The sequence below is a fragment of the Poeciliopsis prolifica genome, unplaced genomic scaffold (genome assembly GCF_027474105.1).
Source record: "Poeciliopsis prolifica strain line A6 unplaced genomic scaffold, Auburn_PproV2 SCAFFOLD010, whole genome shotgun sequence".
Lineage (NCBI taxonomy): Eukaryota > Metazoa > Chordata > Actinopteri > Cyprinodontiformes > Poeciliidae > Poeciliopsis > Poeciliopsis prolifica.
In genome coordinates this window covers 1,915,892-1,936,706 of record NW_026562385.1, presented here as the reverse complement: position 1 = coordinate 1,936,706, position 20,815 = coordinate 1,915,892, and the positions used below count along the sequence as shown (strand labels likewise).

General features: G+C 38.3%; 4 protein-coding genes across 5 annotated transcripts; 2 read left to right on the top strand and 2 right to left on the bottom strand.

The window, feature by feature from the left end:
• Window positions 1–2,470: 2,470 nt before the first annotated feature.
• Window positions 2,471–6,358, top strand: LOC129363660 (G-protein coupled receptor family C group 5 member C-like). 2 transcript variants are annotated; one of them, XM_055035890.1, is made up of 4 exons: window positions 2,471–2,752; window positions 3,193–4,200; window positions 5,227–5,330; window positions 5,410–6,358. In XM_055035890.1, exons 2-4 carry the CDS (start codon window positions 3,219–3,221, stop codon window positions 5,512–5,514), a joined length of 1,191 nt encoding a protein of 396 aa, XP_054891865.1. In that variant the 5' UTR covers window positions 2,471–2,752; window positions 3,193–3,218; the 3' UTR covers window positions 5,515–6,358. The 2 variants fall into 2 exon arrangements, with proteins under 2 accessions (XP_054891865.1, XP_054891864.1); XM_055035889.1 differs by having other exon boundaries at window positions 5,224–5,330.
• A 2,344-nt stretch (window positions 6,359–8,702) lies between these two features.
• Window positions 8,703–12,126, bottom strand: ccdc137 (coiled-coil domain containing 137). Its single transcript, XM_055035888.1, has 6 exons — window positions 11,964–12,126; window positions 11,613–11,758; window positions 11,314–11,539; window positions 10,857–10,939; window positions 10,003–10,082; window positions 8,703–9,909 (listed from the first exon to the last, which is right to left on the bottom strand). Exons 1-6 carry the CDS (start codon window positions 12,032–12,034, stop codon window positions 9,712–9,714), a joined length of 804 nt encoding a protein of 267 aa, XP_054891863.1. The 5' UTR covers window positions 12,035–12,126; the 3' UTR covers window positions 8,703–9,711.
• Window positions 12,127–13,198: 1,072 nt separating this feature from the next.
• On the top strand, window positions 13,199–15,196 carry LOC129363135 (retinal cone rhodopsin-sensitive cGMP 3',5'-cyclic phosphodiesterase subunit gamma-like). Its single transcript, XM_055035007.1, has 4 exons — window positions 13,199–13,460; window positions 14,397–14,555; window positions 14,644–14,684; window positions 14,772–15,196. Exons 2-4 carry the CDS (start codon window positions 14,401–14,403, stop codon window positions 14,846–14,848), a joined length of 273 nt encoding a protein of 90 aa, XP_054890982.1. The 5' UTR covers window positions 13,199–13,460; window positions 14,397–14,400; the 3' UTR covers window positions 14,849–15,196.
• Window positions 15,197–15,247: 51 nt separating this feature from the next.
• On the bottom strand, window positions 15,248–17,191 carry LOC129363134 (tetraspanin-10). Its single transcript, XM_055035006.1, has 3 exons — window positions 16,909–17,191; window positions 16,229–16,815; window positions 15,248–16,137 (listed from the first exon to the last, which is right to left on the bottom strand). The coding sequence occupies exons 1-3, from the start codon at window positions 16,996–16,998 to the stop codon at window positions 15,831–15,833; spliced, it is 984 nt and encodes a 327-aa protein (XP_054890981.1). The 5' UTR covers window positions 16,999–17,191; the 3' UTR covers window positions 15,248–15,830.
• Window positions 17,192–20,815: the final 3,624 nt, after the last annotated feature.

Below are 20,815 nucleotides of genomic sequence, written 5' to 3'. Positions count from 1 at the left end.
AGAGTAAAGGGGTTGGGAATGACCTCACTTGTGTGCCTGAGGGAATGCACTCGTTGACTTAATCTATAGAACATACTGAGCAAATGACTAAACCCGTTTAACAAATGTGTAGGAAACTTGTGTGCTTTTGTGTTTACAATGCATGGAAACAAAACACTATGAAGAAATATTTACCTTCTGTTTTGTCTTGTAGTGGATGTATTCTAGCTATCATTACGGAATAAATGTGAGTTAATTAAAACTGTGGAATACTATCTCATAATGTTGACTAATTATCATAAATATAGTAGCTAAATCATAATAACCGGGTGCTATCTTGAAATTAACAGGTCAGTTTTCTTTAAATATTGTATCAGCAAAAATGGACGTTCATGCCATACAACAGAATACCCAATAATAATAGACTTTTTACGGGTTTGAAAGCGAATGTGGGGTTGGACAACTTCCTGTGGCTATAGCGTTAGCATTAAAAGGCTAGGAAAATGGCTCAGTCTCGGCGCAGTTCTTTTTGTTCAGTCCCTTGTTGTTCATGTGGGGCAAGAAAACAGCCTTATCTGTCATAGCATGCGTTCCCGACGGACCCGGACCAACGGAGGCAGTGGATCCAGGCGATCCGAAGAGATGAAGGTCCGGGATTTTGCATAAAGACGGGGAGTACTTTCGTATGTAGCCGCCACTTCACACCGGAGGATTTTGTTAGCCGATCCACCACCAGCAGCCTTAAAAGTGGAGCTGTTCCTTCCCTGTTTGCCTGGAATAACTTCACTGCACCGGCAATGAGAGAGTCTGCTTTCGAGAGGGCTAAGAAACGGCAGTTTGTCCTCTCTGAGAAAGCTAGCCAGGCTGAAGATGCTACTGCGGACCATGACAACACGGCACATCCACCCGGGAGGTTGTGCGCATGCGCGGGGCCTGGGAGGTTGTGCGCATGCGCGGGGCCCAGGCGGATGTGGGGTTGGACAACTTCCGGTGGCTATAACGTTAGCATTGAAGGGCTAGGAAAATGGCTCAGTCTTGGCGCAGTTCTTTTTGTTCAGTCCCTGGTTGTTCGTGTGGGGCAAGAAAACAGCCGTATCAAGCGTTCCCGACGCCCCGGACCAACGGAGGCAGTGGATCCAGACGATCCGAAGAGATTAAAGGTCCGGACTTTTGCATAAAGACGGGGAGCACTTTCGTATGTAGCCGCCACTTCACACCGGAGGATTTTGTTAGCGGATCCACCACCAGCAGCCTTAAAAGTGGAGCTGTTCCTTTCCTGTTTGCCTGGAATAACTTCACTGCACCGGCAATGAGAGAGTCTGCTTTCGAGAGGGCTAAGAAACGGCAGTTTGTCCTCTATCAGAAAGCTAGCCAGGCTGAAGATGCTACTGTGGACCATGACTACACGGCACATCCACCCGCAGGTAAAAGACAGTACATTGTATATATTTTCCTTGGAAGAGAATTTCAGTAAAATATAACTGTTGCTATAATGATAATATTATTATTATGATCACATAATAATGAAATTATGAGATCATGTGGTTATGTATTTTGTGGAGAGAAGTTAAGTATACATAAATGCTCCGACTCACAACATGTATTGATCTTCACAGAAGTAACGTTTCAAATATATAATTACAACTTATTGCTAACCGTATGTTTTGATAATTTATTTTGTGGTTTTACAGGTGCACTTGATGAAGCTCTGGATTACAGTATATTAAGGAGTTGGAGGCCAGACTTCAAAAAGTGGATTTGTCTGCCACACTTTTTAGCCGCTACTGTGCCTCTGATGACCAGATCCGGTTCTACATCATATTTCCATTGAATGTGTGTTCCGGATCTTCTGGGAGTCCATTGCACCCTCTGCATCACGCCTGGTGTACTGGACCAGAGCACAGAAACTTGGAGAGGAAGCATGTGCTGAAGCCAGCCCTGCCCGCTGCATGCCTCTGATTGATGAGTTCCTGATGTACTCATTCAGGGTAGCAGTGGGCATGAAGGAGCAGCTCATTGCTAACATGATTCAAGTCAGCATAGCTACTGTCAGCCGAGTGACCATCACCTGGGCCTACTACCTCTTCATTGTGTTCTCTTCCATCAACCTGTGGATTAGTCATGAGAAGGTAAAAGCCAGTATGCCTCAGAAATTTCTGAAGTTCTCTCTAAATGTCCGTGTCACAGCAACATGCATTTTACAAAATCTTTTAAAGGGTTCTCACACAACTACTCAAATTTCAAATGTTTAACCTTTGGAAGTCAACAATCATCAGCGGTCTGGATGTAAAACAGGCCACAGTTTCCAGTCATAGGCCTGCAGCCTGTGAGCATGAGGCGAGAGGTGAGTGGTCCCATTGTTTCGATGTAAGCGGCCTCAAACAAATAAGTAGGCCGTTCCTAATCTCACAGAATATGCAAAGCTGCAAACACCACAGAGGTTGGATAAAAGAGCACCACAGAGGTTGGAGCTTAGTTGTTTGGAAAAGTATTGCATTTGCTGAATGCTACTCATTTGGAGCTGCTGCTTCACTGGGACCGGAGGTTAATCGATTATGATATGGATGGCTGATTGAGGAGTGGCACAGGGATGGATGGGTGGACGGAGAGCAGCGGAAAGCCAAATAAATGAACACCTGGAATCAAAGGAAGAAGTCAAACTATATTTCAGGTGAAACTCCAAAGGAAAACTACTAGAGGCATATTTCTTCATTCAAGCAAATTTTCCTTTTCTTGTATGAAGTTGGAGAGAGGATAAGCTTTTCTAATACTGGTGAGCATGTAACTTTATAATTCTGAATTCAGCGTTTTGTTTAAACATCATAATTTTATCAAGAAAAAAAAACATCTTTATTTGGTAGAGACTTGTTTTTCAAAGAGGCTTTGTTGTCAAAATTACCTGCCTGCCTTCAAAAAAAGTTAAATATCAAGTTACAATTTATTTATGCTTCATACTTTCAATATCTATGCATTTTTTGCCTGTAACATGTGACATTTACCCTTTAAGGCATATATGAAGTCAAGTGTATTTCTTGTTTTCTTAAGAAACTTGAATAAATAAGAATGCCATGAATGCCTTTTATTGGGCATAATTGTATATGGATAACACAGTATGACAATAATAACCTGGAATGTTTGAAAAGCTACAGCAATTTATCTGTAATGACAAAGTTATATTTGGGTAATATTTAATTTTTTCTGTTTTTGTTGCAGTGTTGCAAAAGTAAACCATTGGAGAAATGGGTTCAACCAGTGCTCCAAGAGGATGTGGTTCTAACATCAGCTCCATATATTACAACCTGTGTGACCTGACCACGCTGTGGGGTGTCGTGGTCGAGGCTGTGTCTGCTGCTGGTGTCATGACCTCCTTTATTCTGCTGGTAATTCTCATGGCATCACTACCATTTGTCACAGACAAGAAGAGAAAGGGTATGGTTGCTCTACAGGCCAGCATTTTAGTCTTCACATTGGGACTCTTCGGGCTCACCTTTGCCTTTATTGTGGACCAGTACTCTACAAGCTGTGCTGCTCGAAGGTTCTTGTTTGGAGTGCTGTTCTCAGGGTGCCTAGCCTGCTTGGTGATGCATGCGCTTTGGCTTTCCCTGCTGAAACGAAGTGGTCAAGGGCCGAGGAGCTGGCTGTTATGGCTGGGAGCTCTGAGTCTCTGGCTTGTTGAGGTCATCATCAACACCGAATGGCTTGTCCTCACCGTGGTCTGGAGCCCACCTGGAGAAATAGTGGTCCCTGACCTCTCCTGTAGCATTGCCAACAAGGACTTTGTTCTGTCCCTCATTTATGTAATTGTTCTGATGGTTGGTGTTGTTCTTATGGCTTTTCCCTCATTATCACACAAGCACAAGCACTGGCGCCGAGATGGTGCTTTCATCCTGGCCACAGGACTCTTTACTATAGCTATCTGGGTAGCCTGGATCACCATGTACATCCATGGAAACAGAGTGGCTGGTAATCCCAGCTGGGATGATCCTACCCTGGCTGTCACTGTGGCATCAAATGCCTGGGTGTTCCTTGCCTTCTACATAATTCCAGAAATCTGCCTTCTGACGACACAAGAAGACCCAGACCTCGAGGAGCCCCATGATGGAGAGCATGTTTATCCTGCCAGGAGCCTCACGTACGACACCACACTGAAGGAGCCGGAGCCTGCACCCCAGAATCTGTACATTGAGAATAAAGCTTTCAGTATGGATGAAAGTCCAGAAGGTAGAGCATGCATGCACAATGACCTGAAAGCAAAGTATTTATGTAATGCAAGCACATGCTATACATACTGATGTAATTGATAAAGAATACAACTTTCAATAGTGATGAATCACAAGCAGAAACAACAGCATACATTAAATAAATTTTACTTTATTGGAATGAGCAATAATGAGTGCAAACTCTAACAAAAAAACTTTTCCAAAGATTTGCATGTGTTTCCCATGCAGCTTAGGTTGACAATATACACGGTTGGTTTGATTCCAGTAAAAACCTGTTTTGCTATCACAACATACATTTGTAATTCAGAGAAGTCATTAATATGGTTTTGCTATACAATAACTATAGCATATTCACTTCATTTGTGTAATGATTTTACAGCCCGTTAAATTTTTAACATGTGACAACATTTTACAATGTCTCAAAACACTGATGTCTTTTGCTGAGATAAGTTTTGTGGAAATCTTAAATGACTGATTCATTTAATATTGAGACAGGCTTTGTTTTTATAAAGCCTTTTGATTAAAGCAAATTCGTTGATAAAGATTTGTAAAAATAGAAACTTAAAATGCAATAATGTTTTATTGTCACAGAATAAGCTTATCTTTTATTTGAGTAGTTTTATAAGGGGAATAAAACCACTAACACATCCACTACAAGACAAAACATAAATCATTAATAATTTATTGCCTGAGTCAATTGCTTTACAAAACATCAAGATTCCTTAAATACAATATGTTTATCGCAATCAACACAGAAACAAAATCAACCTTATTGGAATCTTAGTCAGGTTGAGCTAAAGAAATGGGTGTTTCAGAGAGAACCATAGATGCTCACAGTGCAAAATATCCTATATTTCTATAATATTTGTAAAATATTGTAGGGTAAAACTGCCGTAATGATAAGAGTGGATTATGCTGCAATAAAAAAAAAAAAGTCTTTATGGGGAGTTTTTATGGGTCAGAGATGACCTGAATAACCTGCTTCAATTTATATCTGTGTTTTAAACATGCAAATATTGTTTAGCAGATCTGGCAAACTCAACCTCTCCATATGCCATCTACAATGGTCAGCTTCGAAGCGGTGTGTACCAGCCAACAGAAATAGCGCTCATCACCAAAGGTCTCACAATGGTGAGTACAGTCATGTTCATTACACCTTTTGAAATCCTCATCAATTTTAAAACTGTCACTTCAACATTCCTCTCAACAGATGAACCAAGGTGTGATGATACCTCGGGCCAGAGCCCCATCTTTGAATCCAGGGAGTGGCGCCAGCTCCTTGTCTCGTTCACAGGAGTCTTTAGCTTCCCAGTGATTTCCCATAGATTTTATGCTTTTTTTAAATTCCCCTTCAAAAGATGCTTTAATATTAAAGCAACACTAAGAAGATTTATAACTGTTGTTTCCTATACAACAGTATAAGAACAACAGTGACTGAAGATTATTCATTGCTTGATGCCCGAAACAAATATTTACATATGAAAATATTGTGCCTTTTATTATGTGTTCTGTGAGATAAAAACAGTTCTCAGGCTATGAAGTGTACCAGGCAGAGACCTGGAGTTCAACCCCTAGCCTCGCTCACTGAAGACTTTCTCTTGAAACCAGACATTTACATACCTGGATAAAAAGACACAAACCCTTTTTTTTTCTGTTCTGTCGTCTGAAGTTAAATCAGATCAAACTCCTCGTTTTAGCAGGTGGGAGGAAACCCAAAATGTTTCACCCAAATCATATATTATAAAAGATAGTTTCCCTGACACTGACCAAATGTATCATAAACTTTTGAAGTTGAGGAAAAGTTACGAAATAAAATTCTCACTACGTTTTCTGGAATTTAGCAAATAGAAATAATTTTCGTAGTTTTAAATAACTTAAAATAAGAAAAGTTTAGTCTGATTATATTTAAGACTATGAAAAAAAAATGTGTTTGTCTTTTTATGCCGTGTATGTAAATGCAGCTGCAAAATTCAAACTTTCTTGTCATGCCTTTCTTTGCAATCAAATCTTTAAAGAGGAACAATGACTGAAATATTTTTATATCATACTGATCATCTTCAAAGATTAAGGTGGGATGATTGTTGAAAAACACAGTGATTAGAACAACAGGCAAATAGTAATGTATTTTTTTGTCTTTTTCCGCTAAATGTGGCAATCTTAATTTTGTATAATGTTGGTTTGTTTAAAAAAAATCAATGTTTGAAAATAAATTCTAAGTTATTGAATCACTTCACTGAGTTTTGACACTTTGCAATGTAAAAAGAATGAGGAGAAGGTAATTTATGTGAGATGCTGGAAGAGGAACATTCTGCGGACATTTACATCTGCCAATCCCGATAAGGCTTATCTGAAGCCACATGTGCTGCCACAGAGTTGCTGGGCTTTACATTTTATAAAAGTGGGGAACCAGTGGCCGGGAAACATTTGACTTCACACAGAAATTATTAATATATTTATAATAAGGAGTACACTGCTTAATCTATTGATTTAGCTGCACACAATATTTAACAAGCAAGAATCGCATGTAAATAATGTGGATTTTGAATGAAAATATGCTCCAAAGCATTTCTGCATGGACAACTGCAATTATTTACATTTAATTTGTCACCCTTTGACTTACAAACACACACACCAACACACGCACTTTTCATACTTCAGAGTTCTGATGAAGCCGTGGCTGCCTAGCAGCAGGCTGAATCGGCTGAATTTCTACCAATTACTCCCACCTTCTCGTTCTGCGAGCGGCATTGAGCACTCGCTCGGAAATTAGATGGATGACAAGCTGGAAATCACACGCTGCAGCTTTGTACAGGGGAACGTCACGGCAAATGCTGAGAAGGGCTTTTTCCTGTGGTGCTTTGAGCTTGCTTCCCCTGGTGTATATGAGTGATAAAAGGTTCTGCAAACAGAACACTTTCACGGCACAGATTTTGAGTTGTCATACCTCAGAAAGCCTGGGTTAATGAATGATGGTAAAGGGCTATTTCAATATCTTTAAAAAGAAAACTGTGAAGGAAAACATTGGTAATGATGGTCTTTAGGCATGGGCTAATTACTGGTTATCCCAAGTATTAAAAAAGTGAACTCCGTCATTCCTACAGTTTAAAGTACTTTAAATTTCATGTCAGGAAAAATATTGTAAGCATTCTTGCCAAACAACTACTGCACACAGCCAATCAGCTGGCTGAAAAAAAGGAGTGATAAAAGGTTGATACTGTCTTAAAGATATACAATATGTAATAAAAGTATGTTGATTTGAACACATCTAGATTCAAATTAAATATTAATAATTTGCTCAATTTATTTTGAACTAGTCGATATAACTGTTGCTTTTGTGTTAAACACAGTCAGATCACGTTAAGTAGTTTTGTCTACATAAAACTAGTATTTTTAGTGAGTCTTGTTTATCTGCTAATGCTAAGATCCCTCACCTGTAAAAAAATATTAACTATCCCATTTAAGGAGGGCTATGTTCCTTTTTGTGACTCAGTAAATCTTGACAAAGAGCCAAATATGCAGAACAGCTCCACTGTTTCCTCATGTGGAAAACAGTCCCTACACTAAAACATTTTGTGCCATAACCTAGCTAAATGTCAGCTTTGGAAAGGGTCTATAACATGCAAAGAAGCACCGTCCACTTTCCAAAACAATCTAGACGAAAAGCCCAAAACAAGAAAAGGGGTCAGGTTTACAAAAAGCCTTTCACACACTGGTTTAGCTGTTTATGTGTGATATAAAACATCTGTTCAATTGGGATAAATGAAAAACATTACAAGGCGTTTCAAAATGCATTACACGGTAGTAAGGAGTTCCTGGGTGTGGTAGGTGTTTTGTACCTGGTCAGTGACCCAGATTGGTGCTCAGACGTGCAGGAAGCAACTGTAAACTTCCTGATTGCACAAGCGTCTGCCTGAGGCGCTGCTGTGGGGGCGGATATACTCAGCTGGAGGGAGTCAGCAATCCCATCACATGCACCAGCCATGCATTTCCTAATCACTGACAGAGGAACAAAACAAGTTCCGATTTAGAGAAGGCAAGATCTGCTGCATAACCTGGTAACATTGTTGCTATTGTGTAAATAGCACTAACCCAATGTTTGCTTTTCAATCCAGGATGCTTTTAAATGGCTAAGCTCTCAAACAACACTTCTAGGCTTGTGCCAATGTCTAAACAAAGGTCTTGTTCATCTTAGTAAGTCTTTAAATGGATTACAAAATTAAAAAGCTGCACCAGTCTGGCAGGTGCTCCACTTTTCCAGACTGTGATTTATTGTTTTCAGAAAATGTAAAACCTCATATTGCTTTTCAAACCGGAAATGCCTCTTCCTTACTGAGAAAAGAGAGAAAAAATCCAACTTGATTTCCAAAGGGTGAAGGCAATTACTTAAACTTGTAAAACAGCAATCGGCCTAACATATTCTTATTCTTTACCTCTGGAGATATATTATTTTTCATTGAACATACAGACCAGAAAGCTTAATTTTGGTCAGACCGGACTAAAGCATCATCTTTCGCATATTGGCTTTATTAACAACACAATTGTAGCAACATAATATTTTCTTTTGACAATGGCTTTTCTTATTCCATAAAGGTCGGTTTTGTGGGCGCTTACCAGATATTTTTCAGTCCAATCATAATATGTCGATCTCTGCAGCTCTTTCAGATAATGTGGGACTCCACACTGCTTAACTTGTTAACTCTCTTCATTTTAGGTGGAATGTGTTGATTAGTTTCCGGTGAGATCCCAGACTGGTCTGAAGTGCTAACAGGCCTCTGAGCTTGTTACACACCATCTGTACGTTTACATACTTTGCTTGGGTCTTTCATATGAAATCCCCATGTTATAAAGTTGGTGATTATGATCAAACTAAATGGAGAACGTTTATTTTTGCTCTTACTAACTCAAGAGAGTCAAAATCAGTGGCTACAAAAATTAGCACAGGATCTAAAAGTTGACTACATACAAAAAGAAAAATGTTTGACTGAAAATACCCCTCCCCCCATCTGGGCCAACTGCAGACCAGTTTTCAACAAGGGTAATGTTATCCTCAAATACAAAAAGTAATTATGCCCTGCAAAATAAACAAATGGAAAAAAAAAAAAAAGATGAATGAATTTATGGTGCTCATGACGCCAATGGGCTTGCCTGAAGATGGAGTATTTGCATTGTAAAGTGAATTTACGCAGACACCTGATAGGAAATATGAATGCAAACTTGCATTTATGAGGAAGCAACCAACAAAATTAACCCTTTGAGAAAGCCAGTGTTTACACATTTATGTTTTCCAGCAATTATACATGTTTGATTTCTCTTTTTTGAGTGTAATAATATCAACGAAACATGCGGTTATGAAAGTAGCAGGTAAATCCTGCATATTTTTAAAAATGTGGTGTAAAGTCTTTGCAAATAGAGTCTCGAAGCAATCTAGAGGAGATTATCATTCTGTCAAGTCTGTATATCAATCACACCAACTGGACATGAACAGTCATATTGATTTTAGTGACATTCGATGTCACTCAAGGTTCAAGAGTTTTCCCAAGCTGGCATTTCTGGTCTGTTGCTCCTGTTGTTTCTGTTTCTTCAGCAGACGATAGGCCTCCACTGCTCGCTGCCTCTCCTCCTCCATTATCCTCTGTCTGGCCATGGAGGGCTTCGCTGTGGAAGCCATGCTGTGGCCGAGCAGAGAGTTGAGGAGCAACTCTTTTGAAGGCTGTTTTTTAAATTGGTGGAGAAAAAGAATTTAACTACTTCATCAGCATTCAAAATGGTAGGACATAAGGTGTTCAACGCAAAGTATGAATACCTGAGTTTTGACTGGAGCTTTCTTTGGTTTGGTGCTCAGAGACGGTGGAGCCAGGGAAACTTCACCAAATGGAACATTATCTACAAAATGAAACAAATTATTGGAGCTTGACAGAGTTCAAACATATAAAATATATTTTTCAGATTTAAATCTGATGCAAAACTCTAACCAGTTTCTGTAAAATTTCTTCAGATGTTTTCGTGATGTTAGAGCTTTATTATATTAGGCCCATCAAGGACATTTTTTTTTTACCCGAATCTATAAACTAGTTGATTCATTTAAAAACATTCTCAAGAAAAATAAACACTTTTTTTTTTTTGAGAAATTAATTTTTGTACTTTACATACCACAACTGTAATGTAAACCAGGTATTGTGCGTTGTGCTGCAAGAACATCCTTGCAGCACAAAAGTGAATTTTACATGTAAAGAGAAAATCAAACGTCATCAAACAATTCATAATTGCATCTAAGCCTTCTGAATTATAATAAAATCAATTTGCTAAAATATATAAGAAAATACAAATTACTGAAAGCAAAATTTACTAATCAACCTCGACCAACTTCATGGAAGCTTAATAATGTCGAATTAAAGCTAGTAATATAACACAATATGTAGTTATTTAGGTTATCATATTGTGAACAGATGCTCTGCAACCTGTGGATCATGAGTATGGTCAGTCTTGACTGACTCTTACTTCTGTTTGTATCACTCTTAATTGTGTCAGTTTGTAAATTATTAAAAGTCTAAGTGGTAAATAATTTCTTTGACTTTCAACTACTGGCATAAAACACCACAAAAAAGCAGATATGGCAGATAATTTAACAGCAGCATAATGCATAACTGCATTTCTTACCTACAAACAACTCTTTCTCTATTTTGTCCTCTTGTTTATCCAACTTCTTCTGTTGCAGTTTGCTCAGTCTCATTTTTGCATACCTACAGCAACACACAGTACAACATGGGTGCACAGATAAGACGCATTGATAATATATTAATTAATGTGATTTAATTTTAGAGCAAAATGTGTGAAAAAGAAATCAGCAGGAAGACTCAGGAGAAAAACAGAATGGCTCTACAATCCTGTAAAAAATATAAGATGTCTTAAGTCATCCAATGATTATTATTGGTCTGATGTATGACCTATTGTTGATTATTGTTGTACCTGGTTTGGGAGATAATCCAAACCAGGTTTGGGTTACTAGAAAGTCATATTTACCAGCTGTTTCACTTACAGTAAATGTGACAAGAGCAAGAGTTTATAAAGGCAGTGGAACATATTACAAATTTCCTTGATGGCATCATTTACTCACTGCTTCTTCTTTTCTGACTTCCCCGTGCCTGCAGCCTTGTCCTGTTTTTCCGGATCAAGCTCAGGTTTTCTCTCAAGTTGGTTATTTGTGAGGAACAGCACATGTTTTGTCTCAGTTTCCATGCGCCTAACATAGGCACCGACGCTTTCTGTCTTCCCCTTCCTGAATCGAGGAACAGCAATGTCTCCATCCAGGGCATCGTTTGGTTTAGACTGCAACGAGAGGGCTAAAGAGACACAAATGCAAATAATTTAAAAACAGCTAAAACGCTTATAGGCACACAGACTTTAACTGCTCACCCTTCTTTAGCTTTTTGCTCCCCAAAGATTCGTTTTTCATTTTATCCTTGCTCTTCATTATCTCTCGGAGCCTGAAGGGAATGTGTTGGAGGTGGTCCTCCTGTGTGGTTTTCTTAGGTTTGCCATCTCTTCTCATTTTCCTTTTGCTGAAACATTATAGCACATTTTCTATTTTAGTTATTAAAGGAACACGGTGCACTGTGATCAATTATGTCCACTGATTTAACATCTTCTGCCGCAGTTACAGGCTCCAAACTAGACTGAGAGAGCTAAAAACAATTAGCTTAGTTTGCTAGCTAGCTTGCACATGTGACATGGTTGTTGTTTTAAACGTTAGCTTTCTGGGGTTACCTCTGATTTTGTCCGGCTTTGTCCTCTTGTCGTTTCGACTCCTTGGTTTTACTTGTTTTATTCTTCCCCATGTTAATATTATAAATCACTTAGTATCATCATCACACGTGGGACAGCACGTTACAGCCAGGAAACTCTCAAAGTAATCCTCCTGATACAAAGCAAAAAAAGTGAAGAGATCTCCCTCTAATATTTTTGTAATTAGTTGAATTAGTTGTAATAAAAGGACAGAGGAGTGCTACTAAAAATACTAAGAAAATTTTTTCGTGGGCTCAAAAATGTCAAAAAGTAATCTCATAAATCTTAATTTTGGGTTGTGTAAAAATGATAAATAACTAAATCAAGTACTAAGGAAATTGAATCTTGAAGGTCCGTCTAAGTTCCAAAGTGATGTATCACAACAACAGACGAGCTTGGATAGAAGTGCACCCTGATTGGCTGAAGAGATTGTTATGAATTTACTCCACCGCTAGAGGTCAACAAAACATCTGTTCTGAGCTAAGGGTTCTGTTCTGAGCTAAGGGTTCTTGTTTAGCAAATCTTTTTGCTATTACTTCATTCTTATCTAACATTCATAAAAAGCAGGAAGATTAGATGAGACCTGCATTTAATTATTCATGTTGTAATTATTTATGCTACTACTAATACTACTGCCACCTATAATATTTTATATTATTATTATTTTTTATTAATTGCTATATAATAATAAAAACAATGTAAAGCATACAAAAGTGATACTTCAGAGAATTATAATTAAAATTGTCAATGCATGGCTATCTTGTTGAAGCTACATGTGTAAATATATTTGTATCGAATATATTCTGGACATTAGACTGTTTGGTGGAGAAATGTAACTTCCTCAAGTCTCATTGAGAATAAAGAATAAGGGAAGTTATTAGCTGTATAGTTTTTCAATACAGTATGTGTGCATGAGTTAAACTCCAGATTAAGAAGATGCAGCCAATCACATGAATGAACAAGGTGTGTGTTTATTCAGGTGGGAGGGAGGATGGAATGGATTATCATATATCACGCAATACAATCTGGAAGAATGCTGATGAGAGTGAAATGTCCAGAGATCACACTTGCGTGTTCTTGACGTTGGGTCTTATGTAATCCTTGCAGAGGAGTGGGAAGATAGTGAACAACATAGCACATTTCACATATTCATAAGTAATTATAACTGGACCTTACACTGCACACTTCTGGAAGGTTGTGGAAATATGCAAATTATTTCCATTGTTCCTGATTATGACTTACATGTGTCTGCTGTTAAGTGTCTCTCTAGGGCAGAAAAGGTATCTTTAAATGCCCTCTGGCCTCCCCCAATGGTCTTCATCCATATGGAATACAAATGACGTGTGTACAGTTTATTGGCTTGTCGCAGGTTAATCTCCTCAGAATTTGAAGTGTATAAAAGGACAGAGTGAAGCGCGAGAGTTATTTGACATAAAGAGAGATCTCTGTCATATTACCAGGGAAGATACACAAAAAGTGGTAAGTATAAGAATTAACAATACAGCTTGTTTTTTGTGGGCTATTTAGACACAAATCGATATGGTTGATGTTGTTCTACCTAAGCAATTTTAGGACTCTGGAAGTTCAAATGAAATCTTGGAAGCTTGGTTGACATTGTTGTTGTTTTTTTCTACTTATTTAGACATTCTTCCATTTTATTTGAATTCAGTTAATTTCATTCAGTCATTTTTTCTATGGTATATAAACTAGCTCTCTGTTTGCTCTATTAATATGCAACAGAATCTGTCCTTCACTAGAAAGCAAAATTTTTAAAAATCTATTTGGTTTATTTATGAAACTCAAGATATCTATTTAAAAATATGGATAAGAAACACTACATATCCATATTTTTTCAACTTTTAGCAATCTCATCATCAGAATGACAAAGATGTGCTGAGTATTCTACCGTCATACATCTTTATTATACCCTTTAGTCATGCACTTAAACAAATGCAATCAACACAATCTATAACAATATAAAATGAATTAAGTCTTTATGTCAACAAATTATGTATTTGTGGAATATTTCAGCTGTAATAAAAACTGTACATTTTTATTTCATTCATTTAATTCACAACAGAGCTTTCACTAAGAAACAAATCTTTGTGCCTTTTATGATATGTTGGGTTTAGCAGTAAATTCAGCATGTCCTCAGAGTAATCTGATTATGAGGGAGCTTTATAGATTAGAGTCATCATGTACCGTTGATTAAAAACGTGACCATCAGATTACAGGAGCCTCTGCAACCTGTGGTGAAGCACATTGTCTTTATTTGTTTTGATGTGTTAAGCAGAAAATAACACTGATAATCCTAGCTTTTCAGTCTCAGAAAGAGGACTATTTATTTGTCTCTGTCTTCAATTTTTATCTTCATTGTTATTTCCTTTTTGTGACATTGCAATTGTCACAAAACAGAGACATGAATACGGACATAGCCAAACCTGAAGCAAAGACTGGTGGCAAAGCCCCTCTTAGAGCAACGGCCCCCGGTTCCCCACGAAAGGGCCCACCCAAGTTCAAGCAGAGAAACACCCGTCAATTCAAGAGCAAGCCCCCGAAGAGGGGAGTCATTGGGTAAGACCCCTCAAATATGTTCATGATTGTGAATAAAGTTTATTTGGAACCAAACAAAAGTAATTAAAGAATGTATGCTTAACTCTAGCTTTGGAGAGGAGATTCCAGGAATGGAGGGACTTGGCACTGGTGAGCACAATTACAACATTCAAGTCTTCTCTAATACATATACTTATTTTGAAATGTTTTTATTAGTAAATATTATTTTCTTTTCAGATATCACAGTGATCTGTCCCTGGGAAGCATACAGCCATCTAGAGCTACATGAACTCGCTCAATATGGCATCATTTGAGTTTCTTCACAGTTAAACAGCTTTTTTTTTCTTTTACTAACAAGAGGATTTAATTCAAAATGACGTCCAGAGATTATTTTAATGATTCATGTATGGTAAACATAAAGCTAGAAATGTGTTAGGATTTTATGTAATACATGTCTGCATATTGTGTATGCTGTTTTTTGTAAAATAAATATATTTCCTGAGACTCTCAAGCTGCCATTTTCATGCTCTAAAACACTGCTGCTGTTCTTGTGTCATTGTGTGGCTGCAGATGGAGATGTAGCTGATAGCTTAGTTACTGGCCAGCAGGAGATTCTGTCAGCACTGTGTTTTTATACTCAAAATAAAGCTTTAACTTTTTAACATGATTGGGAGAGTTTGTTTTGTTATCATTATCAAACAGAAGGATTTATCATTAAACAATAATTTTATTTCAAATCCAATAATTACTATTTAATTATCTGTTTATAATTTAGCATTTCAGGATTTATATTAAAAAAAAATCGTGCCATTAAGCACAGCTTCACAACTCTAATAGTTAACATAAAGCCCAGATCCCCCATCACAGACTTCAGTATAAGTCATAGTGTATTTTTGGCTGTAAAATAGTATTCACACTGCTTCCTGACAGTGTAGATTTTGTGAAAAAATAAACAGAAAAATAATTAAAACTGCTCATGCACCAAAGGTTGATGACTTTGTAGTATGGTTGCAGACTCAGGAGAGAAAAAAAAAAACAGTAAAAAAAAGTGAGTTCAAAATCTTTCCATAACAAATAATCACTCATATTTAGCGACTGCTCACGATGACTCACCATCCTTTTATGTAGGAAGAGGAAAATATTTACAGTACATTAGATGTGTTCCTGTTTAGTTTCCAATGTATAAACCCTGTTTATGCAATCTGAATATAAAATGTGTCTAACAATGGAGCCCAGAACTGAAAACAAAATACCAAGAAACAGCCAGAACTCTGATGATTTCATGCCATGTTTACGTCATGCATGATCTTTATGCCTGTGAATTTTTTCCAACAGTCTTGTTGCGATGAACACAGCAAGAATCTGAACCCCAACAACGACGACTGCTACTGTCCCGATCAGGCTCTCGTGCTGCTCGATCCAACGAGAGATTCCGCCCAGACAACCCCCCAGAAAGATCACACTCTGAGCGGTGAACTCGTCCATGATCTGAGCTCCCACGCCGCACTGTGAGTTCCACACTGTCCCGTTCTCCAAAGGGTCCACGCAGCATGTTGCAGGGACGCCACACGCCAAAACTCCCGGAGCTGAGCAGTTGTAATATCTGAAAAAAAAAAAAAAGAAATGTTTTAAAATCGATGGTGAACAAAGAATTTACTAAAATAACAAATAAACAGAGGTCATACTCCACTCACATGTTTACCTCCCAGTCCCGGTAGGTGTCGGCCCCGCAGCACTGCAGACCCAATTGGATCTCATCTGTGATGAACCTCAGGTCCAGATCATCTTGATAACCTGCCATGGCAGCTAGCATCCCTGACCGCAGATATCCTTCAAGCTGATCCTGCACTGTGTAGGCCACGATTGCAAACAGCACCTGGATTGTGATGAGCACCAGCACTATACCAGAGAACATCTTCAGCAAGCAGCTGTTCTCTCTTAAAGCACCAACACACCCCGTCAGACAGAGCAGAGTGAGCAGAAAGCCCAACGTCAAAAGTATCAGCATCGGATCTGTGCCGATAATTCCAATCTTCTCCTGGGCAAACGATTCTTTGCTGGAGAGACCCCAGATCCCCAAACCAAGAACCACCAGACCCAAAACTGTGAAGACCAAGTTGCACAGGAACAGGAAATATTTTAGGAAATAATCCATCAAAGAATAACTGTAATGAGGTCGGATTCTTGTAGGATTGTTGCGATCCTGATTGCTGGGCGTCCCTGTTTGATATTCGCCGTCAACATGGCCGAGCTCCTCATCCTCCACTTTTGCAGCACTTGACTTCAGACATAGAAATAAAGTTTTTAATGAGGGCTAAGGCTAACTGTAGAACAGCACAACATGCTTACAAACATAAATTATTGCAAGGCCTACCTTTGGAATAAGTGGGCTGAACTCATTCTGCCCATTGTCTCTCCTAGACCAGGGCCACTCAAACTTCTTTAGGGGTAAATATTGTCGCATATTGTCATCCAATCGGAGACAACCGTCCCTGTGCGTTTAATTCCTCCGAGTAGCTCAAGTTGAAATGAAACATGAGAATTTTTGCTGCAGCAGAAAAACCAGAGCACTGATACTAAGAGACCCTGCTGTGTTCAGCCTCAAAGTGCTGTGAGGCCTGAAATTTTTTTCATCATGTGAGAGTCACAATGAGGGGATTAGAGAGCTATCAGACCCCCAAAACAAGGAGCTTTTCTTATCAGGGTATTTCTGAAAAACTGACTCGAACTGAAAAATAGAAAGGTCAGAGACAGTAAGTATTTAGTCTCTCCTAGAACACAAGATATCAGGAGTCAAATGTAATCATAAAATAACAAGTTTTAGTCATGTTTTTATGTTTTGTATAACAAACATTATCGTAGGCTGCATATTTGAATGTGTTACTTACGAATATCTCACTGAGGATATTCAATAAATTATTTTATTAATAGATATTATACTCATATATTATATTATACTCAGCTATTTTTCCTTTGTTGGGAATGAAAAAACAACATGAATTTGGAAGGTGATACATTTCAGCCACAACTGTCCTCCACAAGTTCTCAAATAAAGTTTCTTGCAGTCATGTGCTTCCAAGAGACGAAAAGAAGTAGCATCTGATAAAACCGATGCGACTGAGCTGAAAAACAGAAAGTATGAGGGCTGAATATTTTCCTCAGTGGATCTGCAGCTCCACTGGAGTCATTCTTTCCTCTGGCTACTGGACTGAGCTGTAAGGAGCTGGAAGCAAATTGGTGTGTTACTTCAGGCAGGCAGCTGGCTGCCTCTTAGTTCCTCAGTACATCTGGAAACATATTTCTATGCAATTGGAAAAACTAACTGTAAACCTAAATATTTTGGAGTAAGTTGGAATATTTACAACTTCACAGTTACATTTTCAGTAGTATATTTGCAGCAATATATATTAAATGAAATATATTTCAATCATGTAGTGACAAATAAGCAAACCTGAAATATAAATACTTGAATTGTAGAAAATGACTTATTCAAACTGCAACAAATGTAATGTCTCTGAGTTTAAAGACAGTCCAGATGTTTGGGACTCCTACCCAGTTAGCAGAAATTGTCTCATCCAATTGGCTGCAAATGTCAGCAGAATCCCCCAACTGTACCAAAGAAGGATCATTTCTGGACAAGAACAAACAAAAGGTTTAAATTTTATATTTGTAGTGATTTATATCTTCTTATCTCTGATATAACCATCCTACTTCACCTACCCAGATGTTGGAATGTCTTGGAGCAGTTGCACTATGGAGAACAAGTTGCCTCATCCTCCATCAGAAGTTAGATTATCACCACATAAATAATCTTGAATTATAAAGGATGGATAAATGTCAAACTGAGCGAATTGGTGGAGTAAATCACTCAGCAGCTCATTTCAATAAGGGATGGAAGCAGTTTACGGATGACACAGTTTCTCTGAAGTTGTGTGTTTTTGTCTTTAATTCTAACGTACAGATGTGTAGAAACTTAAAACAGACCTTTTGATGTAATCAATTTTAAGTTTTCATTCAACATTTTAATGAGTGCTCTTGAGTCAGCAGGTTTCTATCATCTGTGGCAGCTATAAAGCCTGAAGCATCAGGCTGACTGTGCCTGTCAGCCCAGATGGTTAACAGATTGTATTACAGTAGACAGTAAGAATGTTATGTTGGAGCCATAATGTTCCATCTAACACCTCCTCAGGATCAGAGCCCACAGGGAGCGCTGTTGCAGGTTGATAAGGTCACAAGATTCCAACAAAGAAAATAATAAAATATTTATGTGTAGGTCAAATAGCAATGTAAAAGACGTACAGAATTCAAGAACTTGTGAGGAATCTAAAGTAGAAGGGATTTCTCTGTTTTTTTCACTTGGTGCATATAAATCCAGCCCTGTGAACACATGCTAAAATATTAGATTCTGTCACCACCCTTCATCACTGACGTTGGGAGGAGCAGGTGGAGGAAAAGCTCAGAGAGGTTGGAGAGGCAGTTAGAAGAGAGTTTATTCTTTATCCGTGTGATTCCTGAAGGATTTTACTGCCTCAGACAAAGGTAAAACCACAAAAGATGCATGTCATTTTCATCTACTGTAAAGCTAATCAAAGTTGAAATATATGACAAGTTAACACTTATATCTGTAATGATGAAGTTAGCGGTTTTAAAATGTTTAAATTTAAAAGGTTTATATACCAAATTGTAAGACAAGTTTTTTTTAAGTTTAACTTTATATTTCTGTCTTTAAGTTAAAACCATGGAGTTGAAGGTTCTGGTTCTGTTCTGCATGCTGTCAATATCTGCAAGTCAGAAATGGAAACATGAAACCTCCCCTTGGGATCCAAAAGGCAAGGAATAGCCTCTTGTTCTTGTAAACACTTACTAAATGCATTGGGTCAAACACGCTTACACAGATTTCTGTGTTCAGCAGAACACACCAGCAGAAAGACTTGCTCCAACATGACTCAAGTACTGGACAACTGGAAATTTGCTATAATAACCCAAGTGAAAGAGCTGCTGATCCATGACCATGCCTCTGTTCTCCCTGAATACACCAGGTGAGTTGTGCTGAACCGAGGCAGCAGGAACAAGCTCTAACAGATCAAATTTGAACTTTGAGTCATCCATTAAAACACATGAGAAACTGGCCCTCTTGCAACATTTGCATGTTATGTAACATGTTTCTGCTTTTTAAATGCTCTTGATGCAGGGAGTGCGCCAAATGGAAAAGAGTGAAATGTTTTAGCAACATGGTCTGTTAAATCTAATGTTTCTGAAACTCTCCAGAGACAGAGCTTATGATGCAACACAACAAACAGCTATTTGTTATTGCCAAGTACTTGTAGATCAACTTTGATCTTCAAGAACATTTAGTAGTTGTGTAACTTTTATAAAAAAAAAAAGACTTTTGTTCTTGTTATTCCAAGTTTAACTGCTGATTGTGTGGCTGTTTCTGCTCAACAGTAAGTGATGACTTACTGGTGCCATTTTGTCTTGGCTGTGTTCTTCTCATTTCCTGATATAGTTTTAAGTGTAGTAAAGCCAACAGTATTGGACAACTTACTAAAACAGTGAGATCATTTTAATGAATTAATTCATGTTTCCATGTGCCTAGGATCCAGCCTCTCTCCGAGGCTCTGGGAGACCTCTACAAGCAATTTAACTCGCTAAAAGACAAGCTGGGGAAGCTCACCTCAAAGTTTGATGGAGTGGAGGCTTTTGTGGATGATATTAAAGAAGGTCGATTCACCAGACCTCATTGGTCAGTGTCCAGGATTCCTCCCAGCTTTGGTCTGAGGTCACCACTAGGAGCGGAGCGGAGGGCTCTAGACAGGAGGCTCATCAATCAGCCAGCATTGATCAGAGCGAGGAGGAGAGGCACTCAGAGACAGTAAAATTATTGATTGCTAACTATTGTCTGATGTTAATAATAACTATTGTTCTATATTTTTAGAGTGCTGGATGTCATGGGAAAGGGTATTCTGGGCTGATCACAAGTTCCCAAGAATATGAACTGCGTCATGCAGTCATGCTTGTTCTGCTTTTCTTGGTCATATTCTGCCACAAGGTGGCATCATCCACCTGCTTGTTCATTATTCAATTGGTTTGTGTGCCTGGATATAGATGAAATATAAATATAAAGATTATATTCTTGTGCATAATATAATCAATAATCAGAAACCTTTATAAAATGCTTTAGACAAATGAAGTTTGCTTTAGATGCAGGATTTAAAAATATGAGTCTCCGGAAGGAGAGAAAGTGAAACTATGCATCAGCACAAGTTGACATACGAGTAACA